This window comes from Phlebotomus papatasi, chromosome 3 (genome assembly GCF_024763615.1).
Source record: "Phlebotomus papatasi isolate M1 chromosome 3, Ppap_2.1, whole genome shotgun sequence".
Taxonomy (NCBI): Eukaryota; Metazoa; Arthropoda; class Insecta; order Diptera; family Psychodidae; genus Phlebotomus; species Phlebotomus papatasi.
Window position 1 is genome coordinate 21645742 of NC_077224.1, and position 18683 is coordinate 21664424.

At 35.5% G+C, this 18683-nt stretch overlaps 1 protein-coding gene across 2 annotated transcripts in view; it reads right to left on the reverse strand.

Annotated features, from left to right (window-relative positions):
- LOC129808232 (transmembrane protein 94) overlaps positions 1-18683 on the reverse strand; it is a 36748-nt gene that overhangs the window by 13241 nt on the left and 4824 nt on the right. Inside the window, exons 3-6 of one of the 2 annotated variants that reach the window (XM_055858043.1) lie at positions 16485-17178; positions 12154-12313; positions 11517-11613; positions 6569-7471 (exon numbers count right to left, since the gene is read on the reverse strand). In XM_055858043.1, the coding sequence (XP_055714018.1) occupies positions 6569-7471; positions 11517-11613; positions 12154-12313; positions 16485-17178 (1854 nt within the window). Of the gene's footprint in view, positions 1-6568; positions 7505-11516; positions 11614-12153; positions 12314-16484; positions 17179-18683 lie in introns of both variants that reach the window. The other variant, XM_055858042.1, reaches the window with a different exon arrangement.

Sequence of the window (18683 nt, forward strand, 5' to 3'; positions counted from 1 at the left end):
TTACGTTTTGTAGTTTATCTCGAAATCTAAGCATGCAATTTTGAAAATTTTATGTTTATGTTGTAGCCCAGAAAATTTAGACCAATTTAAAAAAAAAATTAAAACATTCGTCGAGCAGTTTCATATTTCCTCGCGGATTTTCGCGGGGCCCATATTTTTTCGCGTAATTTCGCGTGGCTCGAATTTCTCACGGATTTTCGAAGGGGCGCGAATTTTTTCGCGGATTTTCACGGGGTGCGTATTTTTTCGCGGATTTTCGCAGGTCGCATATTTTTTCGCGTAATTTCGCGGGGCGCATTTTTTCGCGGATTTCAGCGGGACGCGAATTTTTTCGCGGCTTTTTACGGGGCGTGAAGTCTTTCGCGGGGCGCGAAATTTTTCGCGGATTTTCGCGGGGCGCGTATTTTTTCGCACATTTTCGTGAGGCGTATATTTTCTCGCGGACTTTCACGGATCGCGATTTTTTTCGCGGATTTTCGTTAGTCGCGTATTTTTTTCGTGAATTTTCGCAGGGCGCGTATTTTTCGTGGGTAATAACTTCGCGGATTTTCACGGGTCGATGACAGAGGTTCTAAACAGATGTAAAGTTGAGGCCTCTATCTCTCATAGTTTCCGAGATAATCGACTTTAAAGATTTTCAGACACTTTTATGCATTTCTCATCCAATTTTCCTCATTAATAACTATAATACATGTAGGATTGACCGTGGGATGGAGCCACTGTCGAGAAAAAGCTCCAGCTCCACCACCTTGAATTGTTATGTAATCAGTCTAACTCTGAGTTCCGTTCAGCTCCCATATTATATAATAATCTCTTGAAATAAATTTTGTTCATTAATTAAACTTCAAGGCTGCTTATTACACCTCAAACCCTATAAAAATTTCCTTTATGGTGTCAGAGGGTGGGATTTGGGTGAAATAAGCATCTGCGAAAAGTTATTAGTGAGAAAAATGAACAATTCTGAAGTGAGTGACCACGAAGACGACACAGTGGTTTTGAGTGGACTGGGAGGTGCGACGAATAAAGCGCAGATGACGATGGAAGAGCGCTTTACCTTAGAGGGGCTCAGATACGAGGCTGAGCAGCGAGGATTGAGCACTAAGGGCACGAAGAAAGACCTTGTAGCCAGAATCCTGCTGCACGACGAAATGGCGGCGGAAAGCAAAATGGCAGACGGCCAAGAAGCGGCGGCGGCGACAAGCAAAATGGCAGACGGCCAAGAGGCTTCAACCGCGGCGATGATGTCGCCAAAGAAGACGAAGAGCTCCCCGGACGTGAGCTCTACCGATGATGATGATGATGCTGATGATGGGTGGAGCGGACGTAGCTCTCCCCAAAATCGACGAAAGTCAACCCCACAGATGCGTAGAGGACATCGCAGAATGCCATTCAATGAGTTGGAATCTGGCATACTGAGGTTTACTGGCAGTGATGGCGAGGATGTCTCGCAATGGATGCAAGAATTCGAAGTGCTGGTAGACAGTGATGGTTTGGATGATCTGGAGAAATTCCTCTTCCTCAAGAGATGCCTTGGAGGGTTGGCAAAAGATTATATTGACGGACAATCGGGCATAACCTCTTTCCGGACGTTGAAGAAAATACTTGTCAAGAAGTATTCGAAGAAAGCGAGTGTCTCTGTAGTTCTGCGCGAATTGCAGGCCCGGAAGAGAAAGCCTGAGGAATCGATGATCAAATTTCAGTATGAAATGATGAAAATTGCGAGGAAGTGTAAACACACACTTGACGAAGATGAAATTTGCGAGATGATAGTGGAAAATTTGGGCGTAAGTGAGGTTATGAAAGAATCTCTTTACGGTGCCCAGACCCTTGACCAACTGGAAGACAAATTGACTCGCCTAGAGAGAAGATTGGAGCGCAAGAAGATGGTAGAGAAGCCCGAGAGTGACAATAAGAAGAAATCGGATAAGATGCGAGATCCGAAGGTGAAAATTTGTTACAATTGTGGCGAGGATACTCATCTTTCGTCGGCGTGTCCATCCAAGGAGAAAGGCAGGAAATGTTTTGATTGTGAGCAGTTCGGTCACGTGAGGGGTGAATGTCCACAAAAAGGAGCCAAATCCAAGAAGAAATCCAAGAGCAATGCAGTGGCTCAAGTGAATATTGTGAGTGTAGTAGAGCCTCCACCAAATTTGCTCGAAATCATGGTTGGTGAGAAGTCAATTGTTGCTTTGATTGACACTGGAAGTGATCTGTGTTTGATGAAAAAATCGTTGGCTGAGAGCATTCCTGCGGAAATACTGCCCTCAGAGAAGAGATACAGAGGAATTGATACAGTAAGGACTGTGCTTGGAGAATTGTCTGTGGAAATTCGAATTCAGGGTCGAGAATTTTGTGCTCTTTTCCACGTTGTGTCTGATGATGTCCTGACCAAGACTCCCGTGTTAATTGGGATGAACTTTTTGACGAGTGTCAATTATGCCATAACCCCTAATGGGATCACGATTGAACCCCAGAAGTGTGAAGTAGAGACACAGACTGAAGAGGATGCAAATTGGATTCTCCAAATTGATGAAATTACCAGTCAAACTGTGGATGTTCCTTCTGCCTACAAAAATGAAGTGATTGATCTTATTGATGCATACAAACCAGCTGAGATTCCAGAGACGGATAATGTGATGAAGATCCAACTGTCAGATGATGTGCCCGTGTTCAGGAGGCCAAGACGTCTAGCCCCGCTAGAGAAACGTGTTGTGGATGAGCAGATTGAGAAGTGGCTTCAGGAAGGTGTCATTCGACCATCAAAAAGTGCTTATGCAAGTCCAGTGGTAGTAGTGAAAAAGAAAACTGGTGAATACCGAGTGTGTATTGATTATCGCGAAGTGAACAAAAAAGTACAAAGAGATCGATATCCGATGCCATTTATTCAAGATTTCCTGGACGATCTTTCTGGTGCGCGAGTGTATACAACTCTGGACCTCAGAAATTCTTATTTCCATGTCCGGATTGACGAAAGTGCGAAGCCAATTACAGCATTTGTGACGTACAATGGACAGTTTGAATTTAATAGAGCTCCATTTGGCTTGTGCTTGAGCGGTAGTGCATTTTGTCGTTTTATCAACACGGCATTGGACGAGCTGATTCGTAAAAAAGTGGTTTTCGTGTTTGTGGACGATTTGATTATACCGTCCAAAGATGAACAGGAGGGTATCGAGAGATTGAAAATGATTTTAGAAGTTGCCGAAAGAAATGGGTTTGAGTTCAGATGGGACAAATGCAGCTTTCTACAGAGAGAAGTTGAGTATCTTGGATATCTCATCAGTGGTGGGAATGTGCAGCCATCACGAAGCAAGGTGGATAAGCTTTTGAGATTCCCACAGCCGAAGACGACTGAAGAGCTGCAAAGATTTTACGGATTGGCGAGTTATTTCCGTAAATTCGTCCCGGACTTTGCTGAAATTTCCCGCCCATTGAGTCTGATGTTAAAAAAGGGAAGTACTGTTTGTTTTGATGAAGTGGCAGTTAGTGCATTTAATTGTATTAAAGATGCACTATCTTCCTCTCCAGTGTTGAAGCTGTATAACCCTAATGACGAGACTGAAGTACATACGGACGCCAGCAAGACAGCCATAGCAGCAGTGCTGATGCAGAAAAACCCAGAAGACCAGAAGATGCATCCCTGCTACTACTATAGTCGGGTGACGACCGCAGCCGAGAAGAATTACACATCATTTGAGCTTGAGTGTCTGGCTGTTGTCACTGCTGTTGAAGAATTTCGTGTCTACCTGTTAGGCATTGAGTTCAAGATTGTCACCGATTGTAACGCACTGAAGATGGCTCTAAACAAGACGGAAATGAGTTCAAGGGTTGCCAGATGGGCTGTCAAATTGGCAGAATTCAGCTATAAAATCGAACATCGAACAGCAGAAAGAATGAGACATGTCGACGCTCTTTCCCGAGTCATGAAGGTGGACGCTGTTGTTAGTTCCAAGATTAAAGCTGCTCAGATGGAAGACGAGAATATTCAGAAGTTGAAGAAAGCCGTTGAGAATCGTGAAAATCAAGATTACGTCGTATCTGACAATGTGCTGTTCAAGGTGGATGGCAACGAGAAGAAATTGGTTATTCCAAACAGCATGGAAGGTTCACTGATCCGAAAGATGCACGAGAGAGGACATTTTGGAGTCAAAAAAGTTATGGAACTGTTGAAACCGGATTGCTATATCCCATCAATGGAGGAGAAGATTCGTCTGTGCATTTCCAATTGTGTTCCGTGCATCGTGGCTGAAAAGAAACGAGGAAAGCAAGAAGGAAAACTGCAACCATTAGAAAAAGGAGATGTTCCACTCGACACGATTCACATGGATCATTTGGGACCTCTTCCTTCCACCAGATGGCAGTATAATTACGTTCTGACGATGATAGATGCATTCACCAAATTCGTTTGGATATTTGCTGTAAAGTCAACCACAAGTGAGGAGACGTTGAAAAAATTGGAAAGTGTGACAGCAATGTTTGGGAATCCTAGGAGGATCATTACTGATCGAGGGACTGCTTTTACAGCACAAAAGTTCGAGAAGCATTGCGAGGAGAATAAAATCGAGCTTCACCACATTGCAACAGGTGTTCCAAGAGGAAACGGTCAAGTTGAACGCATCCATCGAGTCATCATTCCGATGATTACAAAGCTTGCAATAGAGAAACCGGAGGAGTGGTACAAGCACGTACCAAAAGTGCAAAAACATCTGAATCAGACGTATCAAAGAAGTATTGATTGTTCCCCGTTCGAGTTGATGATCGGCGTGAAGATGAGAGATACGGCTGATATTCATCTCACCAGTATCTTGGAAGAAGAATTTCGAAATGAATTCGTTGAGTCACGAGATGAGATGAGGAGGCACGCCAAGCAGCAGATTTTGAAGGTGCAAGCCGAAAACAAACGTACCTACGACAAAAGACGCAAACCTCCAAGGAAGTATCACGTTGGTGACCTTGTGGCCATTGAGAAGACACAGTTTGGGACTGGCCAAAAAGTTAAACCGAAATTCTTGGGTCCATATGAAGTATCTGAAGAATTGAATTGGGACCGTTACAAGGTGAAGAAGTTGAGCAAGGATGATGAAGGGCCGAATGTTACAACTACGGTTGTGGATTTGATGAAGCCATGGGAAGAGATTTGCGACACAGCAAGCTGTGCCGGTCAAGGAAAGGCCGTGTAGGATTGACCGTGGGATGGAGCCACTGTCGAGAAAAAGCTCCAGCTCCACCACCTTGAATTGTTATGTAATCAGTCTAACTCTGAGTTCCGTTCAGCTCCCATATTATATAATAATCTCTTGAAATAAATTTTGTTCATTAATTAAACTTCAAGGCTGCTTATTACACCTCAAACTCTATAAAAATTTCCTTTATACATTTTGTACACTTTAAGAATTATTAAACGAAATGTGCATTATTTATGTATAAATATCGTTCGGGTTTGCCACAATCCAAATTTGCAATGAAGGAATCGCACCTCTATAAGCTGATCTAGGCTTATCACTGGCTTTATTTTTTACTGCTGATTTTTAATTTTTTGCTGATCACATTTTTATTTCTCACTGATCAATTCGAATACTCTGTATCTAATATTTTTACTGGTTGTTTTTAATTTTTTCCTGACCACTTTTTATTTTTTACTGACCACTTTTTATTTTTATTCTGATCATCTTTTACTTCTTTTTACTGATCATGTTTCATTTTTTGCTGACCACTTTCCATTTTTTACTAACCATTTCGCATTTTTTGCAAAACCAAATTTGACTTTTTTACTGCTCGTTTATTCAATGCCATATTATTTGCGGTTATGAATGTTTAAAATTGGTTTTGTACACTGAGAGAAATCCGAAAAAGTTAAAATAATATTCCAGAAATATTTATTTTCCCCTGAAGTATTGATCCTAAATTGGTGTAAATATTACGCTTTTTAGGTGTATTAGGGGTTAAAGTTACCATTTTTCATGTTAATTTTACCCTTAAAAGGGTGTAAAATTAACATTAAAAAATGTTAATTTATTTTACACCTAAAAAATGTTAAAGTTATGAGGAAGAAAAGTTAATCGCACCCCCGTTTTTTTTCTCAGTGTAATATACTGATTAAAGAAGGAAAGACCTACACTGAGAAAAAAAGAGGGTGCGATTAACTGTTTTCCCTCATAAGTTTAACACTTTTTAAGTGTATAACTATATCAACATTTTTTAATGTTAATTTTACACCTTTTTAAGTGTAAAATTAACATAAAAAAGGGTAACTTTAACACATAATACATCTAAAAAGGGTAATATTTACACCGATTTTGGGTCAATACTGCAGGGTAAAATTAACATTTCCGGAATGTTATTTTAACTTTTTCGGTATTTCTCTCAGTGTAGAAGGGTTTCTTTCAAGTTTTCTTGCAAAAAATGTCCTTTTAATTAAAAAAAAAATGAGATATTCAAAAGTAAGGTTATATTCTCTGAAAATTTCACTCATAACCGTTATGAACAATTTGCCAAAATTACAAAATTCCATCCCAGATTTTTTTTTTCAGAATAAAAAAAATACAATTGAAAATAAGTATTTTGTACTCACCATTTCTAATTTAATGGACTCCTCGACAGCTTCACTATCTGGCAATTCCAAATTGGACACAGATCCCAGAGCAGAGCTGCCATCCTTCTGGACTTCCCCCTTTCCCAGCAACAGACTCTTCTCATTGTCAAAATCCTCAACATCTGACCCCTTTTGCCCGTCATTGTCCAATTGCTGTTCCTCCTGGACTCCACTGAGGAGGGAAATGTGACAATTCCAACCGGATTCCAGGCCCATCTTCTCCGAAAAAACACGAGAACGCAATTCATTCTCCTTGGAGAAGTGAACAAACCGAATGCACGCTCTGTCCAACCTCTCAATCAGATGCACAATATCCATTTGTGCCTGATACTGCATTGTCACCATCCCAATGAAAATCTGATGGCACTCCATTTCAAAACATCCCTCCACGTCCTGCACATTTTCAGCCTTTGGATCTGTATAGTTGACAGAATCCAGGCTTGGGGTCCCCTTCAGTTTCTCCTCAGCCGTATCCACATGTTCGCACTTTGACGGATCAATGTGGCTCATTTTGTAAATTGACTCCGGAGGTAGTTCCATGTAAGCCACATTTGACGTCGTCCCTGACAAAGGTCCCATGATGCCCCTGCGCAGAGGTCGGTAGGAAAATGCCGTGCAGTAGGCAGTTAAAGCGTTTCTCTGGTAAAAGTCTTGAGCTCTCTTCCTCTCCTGCTCCCCCAATGGCCTCAGATCCTTCCCATCCCAATAGTCATCGCAGCAATCCAGGATGATGTCAGCTGTGCCCTGCGTCAGCAACTGCAGGGACTTATCCCGATGCTGACGCATCACGACTGAAAGGGAATGCGGGAAGGGTACTTTGACTTTGGACGCGAGCTCCAGGGATCGCGTAAATCTCGTGTCACGACGCACAACATCCGGTTCCTGCAAGATAAATGCCCGGAAATTTCCTTCAGGCTAATCCGAGAAGGTTTCGCACCGCTTTTACAAACATGTTTTTTTTATTTATTTCACAATTTTCGTTTTTCATGAAATGATCAATGGAAATGGTCTTGTTTGAACGTTTAACGTAAAACCATTTTCACGTTAAACAGATTTAATAAAATTATTGTATTTTTGTATAAAATAGCAATATAAAAATAAATTATAAATAAAATAAATAAAAAATAATAAGTATAAAATTAAAGAAAAATGGATATAGAAATAAATATACAATAGTAAAAAAACACTAATTTTTGTTAATCGTAAAACCACCATAATTCTTAAAATATTTTTTTAAAAGCTTCTTTGTTATCACACTTGCACATTAAAATTTTAATATGATTCACATTAATTGTCGCTGATGATAGTCCAAATGTGAAATTTGTGTGTTTGAATCATTTTATATTCAAAATTTGATCTATTCGTTGATAAAAAGGTAAACTTGGCCCGCAAAATTTGATATAAATTGATTTATAGCATTAATGCGAAAAATTAATGCGATTTTCTCTTTAATTTTTTAATGTGAAAAATATTTATGCTTTAGGAAAATTTAAACTTATTTTTGCAGGCCACTTTTTTATCAATAAATAGAAAACCCCCAAATATTAAGTGACTCAAAGACACAAATGACATATTTGGACGCTCACAAGCGACAATTAATGTGAATCACTTTAAAATTTTAATGTGCAAGTGTGATAACGCCGTAAGTCGCTTAAATTAATTTTAATAAATTAAATAAAAACATTAAATAAAGCTTAAGAGAGCTAATTGTAAGTCAGATTCTTAATATAAGCGAGAGCGAACTTGCAAGGTCTCAAAACTTTGATTTAGAACTGAAGTGATGGAAAACATAATGCAGAGGTTTTAGTACAAGGCTTGTACTACAAGCTTATGTGAATGAATTTTTATTTAAATCAAAATTTTTAGAATTTGAAAGACGAGTACCCATGTAGAAGTGATTTTATGAACTTCCGATTCTCAATTTTACGAAATCATTCATTATCTTGTTCTAATAATTATTAGCACAAAAATTATGGGGATATTACATAGAAAAATGTTTGCAAGAAATTAAGAAAAAATCTGCCTTATTTGTTTCTTTCTTTTTCATTCATTTATATGCCTTTGCATATCTAACATTTATTTTACTGATTTGACTTGTACTAAAAAAAATATGTCTCATATTATTTGACCCTCTAGTTCTAGTACTAAACCATTAGCAATGTTTTTGACGTCTTTCCAATTACATTTCCATTATTTATGACTAAACATTTTTCTATTTCATAAGTGACTTTTGTTTCGACAGTTTTACAAAACAATGCCGTCCCTTTTTAGTACTTATAACTAAATGGACTACGAAAGGAGAAGGGCTCGATATATAGCTCGATTTTCTGAATTTCCTAATGAAACAAAATTTAAAAAATACTCTAAATAAATAAGAATTTAGAACAGGCGTGTGCTAAAAAGCCTGCAAATTAATATATGGCTGTTCTAAACAATAAATTTAATTCAGACTCATTTTTATACCACAAAACACAATGGTCACAAAGAAAAATCATAATGTAACAAAATTGGAACATTTTGGAAAATTTGAGGTTATGTTAAACAAAATATCATAGTTTTCTTCTTTGTATAATAAACTAATAAAGAATTTTTTGTTCAATTAGAATAAAAGTCAAATAATCCGCGTAATCCCTAATAAAAACTATCCACCCTATTTAGACATTAACCCATTCAGTCAATGTACTAGAAATACTTGAGATAGAATGTTCATATTTTGGAATTATATTCCTACAGATTAATAGATGATTCTTTTAAAAAGAAAGAATTTTTATCTATTTTGGGGGCGCGGGGAGCCTCTCTCAAACATGTGTCTTAGCGGTCGATGAATTTAAATTCCGTACATTAAAAAGTAACTAAAAATCTATTCCCGACAGCAATTCGGATATCAATTGCCCAGAAATAAATCATCTAAAATCACTAAATTTGCGTATGATGTATAATACCATGGTAAGGAATGGGTTAAAATCGGTTATAAACATTTAAAATATTTTGAGGTTAAGTTAATAAAAATATTCTTTCTGCAAATTCAAAAAAGCCTCATAAATTTACAATAATCACAAAATCCAATGAAAAAAGGGAAATCTTGGACATTATTATTTAGAACATGACTGTTCTGAAGTGTTTCGGCATCATCGACTTTTCGTTGGTTCATGTCATGACTGTTTTTCCAAGTCCTGGATATGTACCAAAACCACCAAACAGTCGTAATAAGAACCAACAAAAAGAAAAGTCGATTATGTAGAAACTCTTGAGAACAGTCATGTATGTCCGGGTAACTTTGACACCCCCTTGTTCGTAAGCTTTTCTTTATTTCTATAACATAAGGATGGTCTTTACCACCGATCCGATCTACTGTGTCTGATCGGTAAAGACCATTCTTAGGTTCTAAAAATAAAGAAAAGCTTACGAATAAGGGGGCGTCAAGGTCACTTGCAGGAGTCAGTCAGCCGCACTTACTGTACTAAAAAATGTTCAAGAGAATTTCCCTTTTTCAAATAGGCCCTTCAAAGTGGCCAAACTTTGACCTTCGAAAATCCGATATCGAAGTAGTTTTCGAATATATACTCTTAGAAAATGATAGATCATGTTTACTATAGAGGTATAGTTGCAAAGGTAATAAATGGTAGACAAATAAAAAATGATAACTGTAACTATTCTTTATGATTCGAACAAAAATTTCTTTTGGTGTGAGAACTAAATGATATTATTTGTGTACTTAGTTATGAGAACCATTTAATAAATTTGTCTGATAACCATTTCATTAGTTCCAGTTCCAAATAATTGCGTGTCATCATATTGTCACACCATAGAAAATGGTTGTACCAAAACCTTTTATAATAATTGTGGGAACCATTGTTCGCAATAGGTCGTTTCGCTTTTGTACTCAATCGTGTCATATCTATCATCGTGATACTTCGTTTTGCTACGTTGTACACTTTCAGTTTCTTAACATCGGCCCTTTACGCGAGTTATAAAAGTGGAACGAGCCCAAACTCAAGGTATAGCTTTATCACATCACAATCTTATGATTTTTACAATAACTATTCAACATTAGAAAATTTAATACAATTTTGAAAATGAAAAAAATCACATGGAAATTATATTCTTCATTATCAGAAGATCAGTTTGACTTAATATTGTACAAATAATAAAAGAAATAATGTTTAATCTTATGAAGTCATATATTAATAAATTTTTATTATGCGATAAATACACTAAAATTAGTGGCGAAAAAAAATTGCATACTACAAGTAGAGCCTCTTTTTCAATTAGTAAAAAAAAACTTCAATGATGGCAATAAATATTCAATTATTATTATTAAAGATAATACACACAATCATTAAATTAAGTTTTGAGAAATTCTTTATTATTCAAATTTAGCCATTAAACCATTAAGTCTGGTTGTGAAAAGAATTAACAATGGTTGTGATAACTATAAGGGTAATAGATTTACATCCGATATAGCGTACTTTTTTCAAATAATTATCAAAACCAAAGAAATGGATGGACCTATATTAACCATTTTTTATGATTCCCACAACCACATCTAGGGTTATGGTATACTATTTTTTTTCTAAGAATGTACGTGTCCAAGGACGAAATATTCGTCTTGACTGCCTCTAAAACATATCCGAAAATGAAAGAAATCGAATGAGCCATTTTCGAAATAAACCAAAAAAAAACATGGTTTTGGAGGGGAAATAGGGAACTTGGGGGAAAAAGAAAAAAGACTGTCCTAGATAATGTTGACTTATGGGGGGGTCGTCGAAGACCGGAAATCAATATCCAGAAGAAATAACACTTTAAAAATTTAAATTATTTGTAAAATATTCTAAAAATCGTTTGTCTCTTTTTTTTCTCAAACATTATTTCAAAACTGATTATTATTTTAATGTCTATGAATTTATGTAATAAAATGCTAACTCACCAAATGCCGATAGCTGGCAATTTTCCCCTCCAACGTAAAAACATCTCTGGCTCTCTTCTTAAATCCAATCCTCGTTGAGAGTCCACAGAGACATCGACTGAATAAATAAAAGATAATTAGAAAATGCTTGCAAATCATCCAGATGGAAAAAAATATATACAAAAAAAAATGTGACAGAAATGAGGCCAAAAGTGAAATCAAGTCAGGAGATATCAGTGAGAGATACTCGATAACAAAGTTCTGCAGCACCACAAAAGAGGCGTTAAATCCACTAATTTGTAAGTTCTAATTGATCAATTATCCAATCGTTAGTTTTGTGATTTGCAAGTGAGAATTGTTTTATTTTTTTAAGTTAATTTTGTGAGGTTTTTGATAATTTTTTTTTGTGTGTGCTAGTTAGTGGATTTAGAGAAAAGCGTGAATAAAAAGCTAAACAAACACATAGCACTGTGCAAAAAGTGATCCTTTTTCCATTTTTTTCCTCACTCTTTGTTCTGTTTTGCCAAAGAGAGCAACATTGTCAGTGAATCTGTCTCCTGATCGATTGGCAAAGATGGGTTTAGTCACAAAATATTAAATGTATATATATATAGATAGAATGAATTGCGGCACATTTTCTGGTATGCCTAATACATACCCATGCATAAAACTATTCAAACTCGACTCAACAATCTCATACCGATTGGTGACAGGCACCAAATCTTTGTCAAACAGCGCCACAGCCGTTACATGCCCACAAAATTGAGCGTAGTAGGCTTGAGTAAGTGGACAGCAAGTGTTCACGAGGATGGCAAGTCCTGCAATAAAACTTTCAGTCGATTAATGTCCTGCTGAAAATTATTTGGAAAAAAATCCAGATAAAATTGATGGGTTGCTTAGATCCAGGGAAAAGAAGCTAAAAAGTCCTCATTGAGCGGCCACAGAGCTGAGTTAAGTGTAAATAGCCGAGACAGCGACAACTGAGCGATAACCATTTTTTTACACTTCGTGTCTCGGCTATGACCTTGTTTTTGGTAATTATTGAGGAATTACCATTTTTCGTTCCGAAAGCTCCTGGCGCTCCGAACATTTTTATTCCCGACAAAATTGTATGAATGACCGATTATTTTTAAATCATTAAACCGCCAAATTGAAGATCTAAGTACACCGAAAATTTTTCATTGATAGAAAATTCTTCCAGGAATGATAAAATATGCTGAGTTTCCTATAAATTAAATCTGGGTAATATCAAAATTGTTTACAATTTTTCGTGATTTTAAAATTAACACTCTGATTGATTGTTATTATTTGATAACAAATAATAAACTCAATCATTAAACCAATATTTTATTTAATAATTTAATTATTTATGGCGCTGGCACACCTTTTCACTTGAGTAAAATTCAGTCGATTGAAATTTTACCTCTTACTCTTTGAAACTGAAATCAGATATAGCTGTCCCTTTCTGTCAAATAAAAATTGAAATTGAAATTCCAATTTTCATTTGATAGAAAGAGACAAAAATATCTTATTTCAGTTTGAAAGAATAAGAAGTAAAATTTCAATTTCAATCGATTGAATTTCACTCAATTGAAAAGGTGTGCCAGCACCATTATATTTTTTATTCCTTATTATCCTTAAATTAATATTTGCATTTTGTCAGGTAATAATTAAAAAATATTCTTTTTGTCTGTTAATAAGCTTTAAGATATATTTAAAATTTTGAAAGGTAATATCAAAAATCTACTGGAATTGAAAAATCCCGTAGACATTTTTTAATAAGTTGAGAAAGTTTTTTAAATTATTTAAATATAATAATAAAAAGGGTAAATTAAGCTAATTCAAAACCTGCTCTAAATGGAAATTTTTCGCTACTCCAAATGGAAACGTCATTTTTTCATGATAAATACAGTACTAAATTATTATATTTATATATTTTCTGTACCACAGTTTCATTAATTAGTTAATTTTGCTCCAAATAAAGCGAAAATCCATTCATATTCACAAATTTTAATTTGTTAATTTCTCAGAAAAATTAAAAGTGTACCTTTTCACCATTGAATTTTTTTATCGATTGAACATGAACATGTTTTCCAATGAAAAAACACAATGAAGTGACTGTTGTTTATTCGTTTTGTTTAAAATTTATGTCATATTTCTGACTAATTTTAGTTAAATTAAGTGGTAGGGTAAGTATACCAAATTCCGGCCAGCTTGCAATTCCGGCCACATTTTTTGTTCCTCAAATTTTCATGAATTTTTAGTTTTTGCATACCCTAGAAATTATACAATGCAAAAAATAACAAAAAAATGTCGGTTCGACGAGGAAGATGATCTGAAAAAGACATTGGAAGAATTCCGGAAGGGCAAGGAACTTGTTGGGGTCGTCGTCAAATCGAGTGGACTGTATTTTTTTTAAATGCTTATTTTTTTGTAGTCGTCTTAGAGCCGGCGAGACAGGGCTAATTCCCGAGAAGCTCTAGTAGAGCTAATAAGAAAATTCATTAAAAATCGTCTAATTGCTAAATAAATCGTCTTTGTCTTTACCTAATAAGACTTCAATCTTGTTCTGGATATCACCTAATATCTATTGAATCCGTCTGTCTCTATTTAAGCAGCCTATCGCAAAGAAAAGAAATACTCTCTTAGATTCAATAGATAACATAATTTTACACCATTTTCACAACTTACCCGAGAAATAACCAAAATTCTGTAGTCGTCGTCGTCACGCGTGTCTCGCCATTAAAGTCACAAAATGAAAAAGACAGAATGCGGGAAGGGCCTAAATTACAATGCCAAAAAATATCAATTCATAAAAGTTCCGTCAGATGGTGTTCTGTCCACAACAGAACTATTAGAATGAAGATGGCCGCAATAGCCCACCATTGCTATGTATGCATTCTTGTTCATTTTAAAATATATTAAGAATGATTTTTTGAGAAAATAAAGACGATAAACTGTCTACAAGGTTCAAAAAGCAACACTCATTATTAAAAAGTAACAAAAAAGTCAATTGGTATTAAAAATGTTACATTTCAAACTTGAGACTTTGACGCTGGCATGCGACTATGCCGAAATTTGGCACATTCACCCTAATCTTTATTGTGAATGGTACGTGAGTTTTAAAATAAAATTGTTACCTTATTTCATAAACAAAAAGGGTTTTACTGAAGTGTCTGCAAATCCTTCAATAGGAAACACCGAAAATATGATTTTTTGGATAGATTTTCTTATTGTTTTAGATGGGAAAGGAGAAAAGACCAGGAATAAGAACAAATCCTGCACTCAAGAGCAACTCAACAAGGTTTTAGAAGCCTTTCGTTGCGGTTTCAGTTACACTGTTTGTCTCCAATTAGAAACTTTCCTTGTCTCCATTTAGATTAATTTGTTTCCAATTGCAGCATTTTACGCTCGCGTATTTTTCTTCTATTTAAGAAGTTTTCAAATTATATCTGAAGAATTTTCACTAAACAGTAACATTCTAGAAGAGTCAAGGAGCAAATTTATGTAATTCTCTTCAGAAAAAATATGAACTTAATGTGTTGAATCTTCTGACAAAGTTAAAGCGTCTGAAAATGGTTTTGAATTAGGACATTTACGCTAAATAATAAAAAAAATAATAGTAATTTTTATTTCATAGGTATATTTTTAAATAACTCACAATATCTTTACTAATACTAGTCAAATGATCATAATAAGTATATAGATAAGAATAAAAAATTAAAGAAAAACATGATTAAAAATTTGATGCTTATGCGGATTATTGGTTAAATTTCAAGGAAGCAGTCTGACATTTTATATACATTTTATATAAAACTTAATTTTCAATTCATTTCGTAGGTTAAAATCGACGCTAAGACAGCGTAAATTTAAAAATCTTACAGAAGAATATTATAAAAGTATTTGAAAATAATATTGGGATTTTATGTTTCTCTGTGTTTTTGGTTGCAGACTTTTTATTTATTTATTTATTAATGAAACCTTTTTAGAACCAAATCAATTTTCTTTGCCCGAAAGAGAGAGTTTAATTGGAATACTAATGAAATTTTAGGTCAATTACATAAGCTGTTCCAGCTACCCGATTGAGTTCGAACAATAATAAAAAGTGGACAACTTATGCCCAACGCACAATAACTTTTGTTTAGTAAACATGTTTTCGACATTTCAATGAGAGTGAGTGAGATCTAGATCTAGTCATCTCGCTCATTCTCATGCGAAATTTTGAAAATATCTTTACAAACAAAAGTTATTGTGCGCTGGTCATTATTTGGAATTTCATGATTCTCGATAGGGTTGAAAGTTTGTAAACGATACCAATAGACTTATAAAAGCCCCAAATCGAAAAAATAGTGAGGAATACTTGGAAATTTCCACTAGTTTTGTTTGTTTACAACATTTCCCCGCACTGGCAGAAATCAGCTGATTTCTATTCCGAAAAAGCACAGACATCAGCGCCATCTTTTCTTCAACACTTATGGTGAATATGCATAACCATTTTTTTTGGTTATCGAAACTTTCAAAAATGGTTTCCGAAGCTTTTGCAAAAGGGTTTCAGAAAGCTCGGGTAAAAAATTATCCTGATTCTGTGGGCACACAATAAGGGGACGGGGCTTCCATAGCCTTCAGCAAAATTATTTTTTTCCTTTAACTTCCATTATAAATTTCAATGAAATCGAACATAAAAATTTTGATTATATTTGAATACGAATTTTTGAAAATATTTTTATACATTAGCGCCCCTAGAGGGCGCTGTACGAAATTGTTCCGGAAAGTTGTAGTATTTTCCAAGACCTTTCATTTGGTCCATAAATGAACAATTTCTAACAATTAGAACTAAAGCTATAATCAATTTAGGATTTTTATTTGAAAAATTTCACCAAATTAAATTTTTATTATTCATTTTGAAGTTGCCAATAAAACATCACAGCTACCATAAGCTTATCTGAATTTCTGCTGTATGGAAAAGAAACTAAAAAAAGTATCCCTTACCTAAGGGCTTTAGAGAGTCCAGATGATCCCTCCACTCTTGGCAGTCAAATTCCAATTTGAAAGGGCTATGCTGATCGTGCGTGAGATCCAGCACTTCAGCCACACTCTTCTCCTTCTGAGGTCTCTGTTCATTTTGCTGTGACTCGAAGCTCGTGGAGCTAGAGTGAGCACTTTGCTTATCCTTGGGATCCCTCAGGAAAAACACCTTCTCAGCTGTGGGATTTGGCCATGACAGGATTCCCTTCTTGTCCACACAGCACAGAGCTGTCATTGTGCCCAGAATCTGCACCACATTGGAACTTCTGCCCAAAACTGATGCATCTCCCTGAATCAAATTGATCCAATTGCCAACTTTAGTTCGCCACGGAAGCACCAGATTAGCCCAATCGACCACCGGAGAATTATCCAGATCAGCATGGAATTCACTTGGACTGGATTTCTCCTGGAAGGGCCGTGGTATGGACAGAAGGGTCTCCAACTTCGCCACACCCCAGAGATTGAGGAGTAGCCACATGGCGGGAAAAGTGAGGGGAAGGGTGGGCATCACGGCACAAACGGCATTCTCAATGAAGGCCGCCACCCACGTGATACGCGAATCCGCAAACAGGTGACCATTGTAGTTGAGAACAGCGAAGATCCACGTCACCAGAATCACCCCCAAGAAGCCCCACAGTTGAATGAACACGGTCACCAACTGAAAGTGGGATTCTTGCTGCTTTATGCCATATTTTACACAGGGAAGCAATTGAAGGGACAAAAAAGCGCAATATAAGGGATTATGTTAGATTTTTAGGTGTGATTCTTACATAATCACACCTATTTAAAAAATCTATTCTATAAATAAAATAGAAGAATAAAGAAAAGAACGATTGAAATCCATTTTCACCTAATTAATTTTCAAATATATAATTAGTCTTGGCAAGATTAAACACTTGAGAGAAATCCGAAAAAGTTAAAATAAATTTCCGGAAATGTTAATTTTACCCTGCAGTATTGATTTAAAATCGGTGTAAATATTACCCTTTTAAGGTGTATTAGGGGTTAAAGGTACCCTTTTTCATGTTAATTTTACCCCTAAAAAGGTGTAAAATTAACATTAAAAAATGTTGATATATTTTTACACCGAAAAAGTGTTAAATTTATGAGGAAAAGAAGTTAATCGCACCCCAGTTTTTTTCTCAGTGAATACAAACTTTTAAAAAAAATATCAAAATGTCCCAGCGTTGCGGAATGCACGAACTCGCGATGTTTATCCGATGCATTAAAAAAGTTATCAAACAATAAATTGCAATTTCAAGACGATTTATACCAAGGGGTACCTCATATTAAGAAATCCTTGTCAATTGTCCGAGAAATAATTCGTGAAACCCGAGAAACTAAAAAAAAATGCGAAACCCAAAAAAAAACTCAAAAATTACAGTGCGAAACCCATGAAACCTAGGATGATCAACTAACGGATGAAGCATTTTAATTCACAAATGGCATATTTTTCTTAAATTCTTTATAATTTTTAAGCCTTAGATCCCACAAAAACAAATATAACACGAAATGGTAGCCACATATACAGAGAATATATTTTTATTGAATTTAAAATTTTATTGGTGTTACAGATAGAAAATTTTTCAGAAAAATTAAAAAAAAAAATTACGAATTTTACGTCTTTTTCATAAAGGTTTTAGAAACTATTATCGTCGAGCAATCATTATAAATTTTGTGCTAATAACATGACATTAGATACTCTTCCATTTTATAAGAGTTTCAAAATGATCGCATTTGGTTTTATACCAAAATTAAAAAATCATTTAAGAACAAATATACTATACTTTTGTACGGAAAATATATGAGAATGTTCTGCCCTGCATGAAACAGAAAAATTGCATCGCGAAACCCTACAAATTATTCTTTTCACGTTTCAAAATTTACAATTAATTTTATCCAATTCATAAAAAAAAACTAAATCCTGATAAAAAGTATTACGGTCATTACGGTAGACTCTCCCTCAATCGGCTCTTTTTCAATTGGGCGAAAAATTTTGCTGACAATTTTCACGTTTGATTTTCAAACAAATTTTTTCATATTCCCTGTATTTCCTCTTATTTTATCGTGATTCTTTATAATTGAGCGCTTTTTGTGGAATTTACAATGACATTGACGCTCAAATTTCTCAATAATTTAGATGACATTTTGCCCCATATGCCC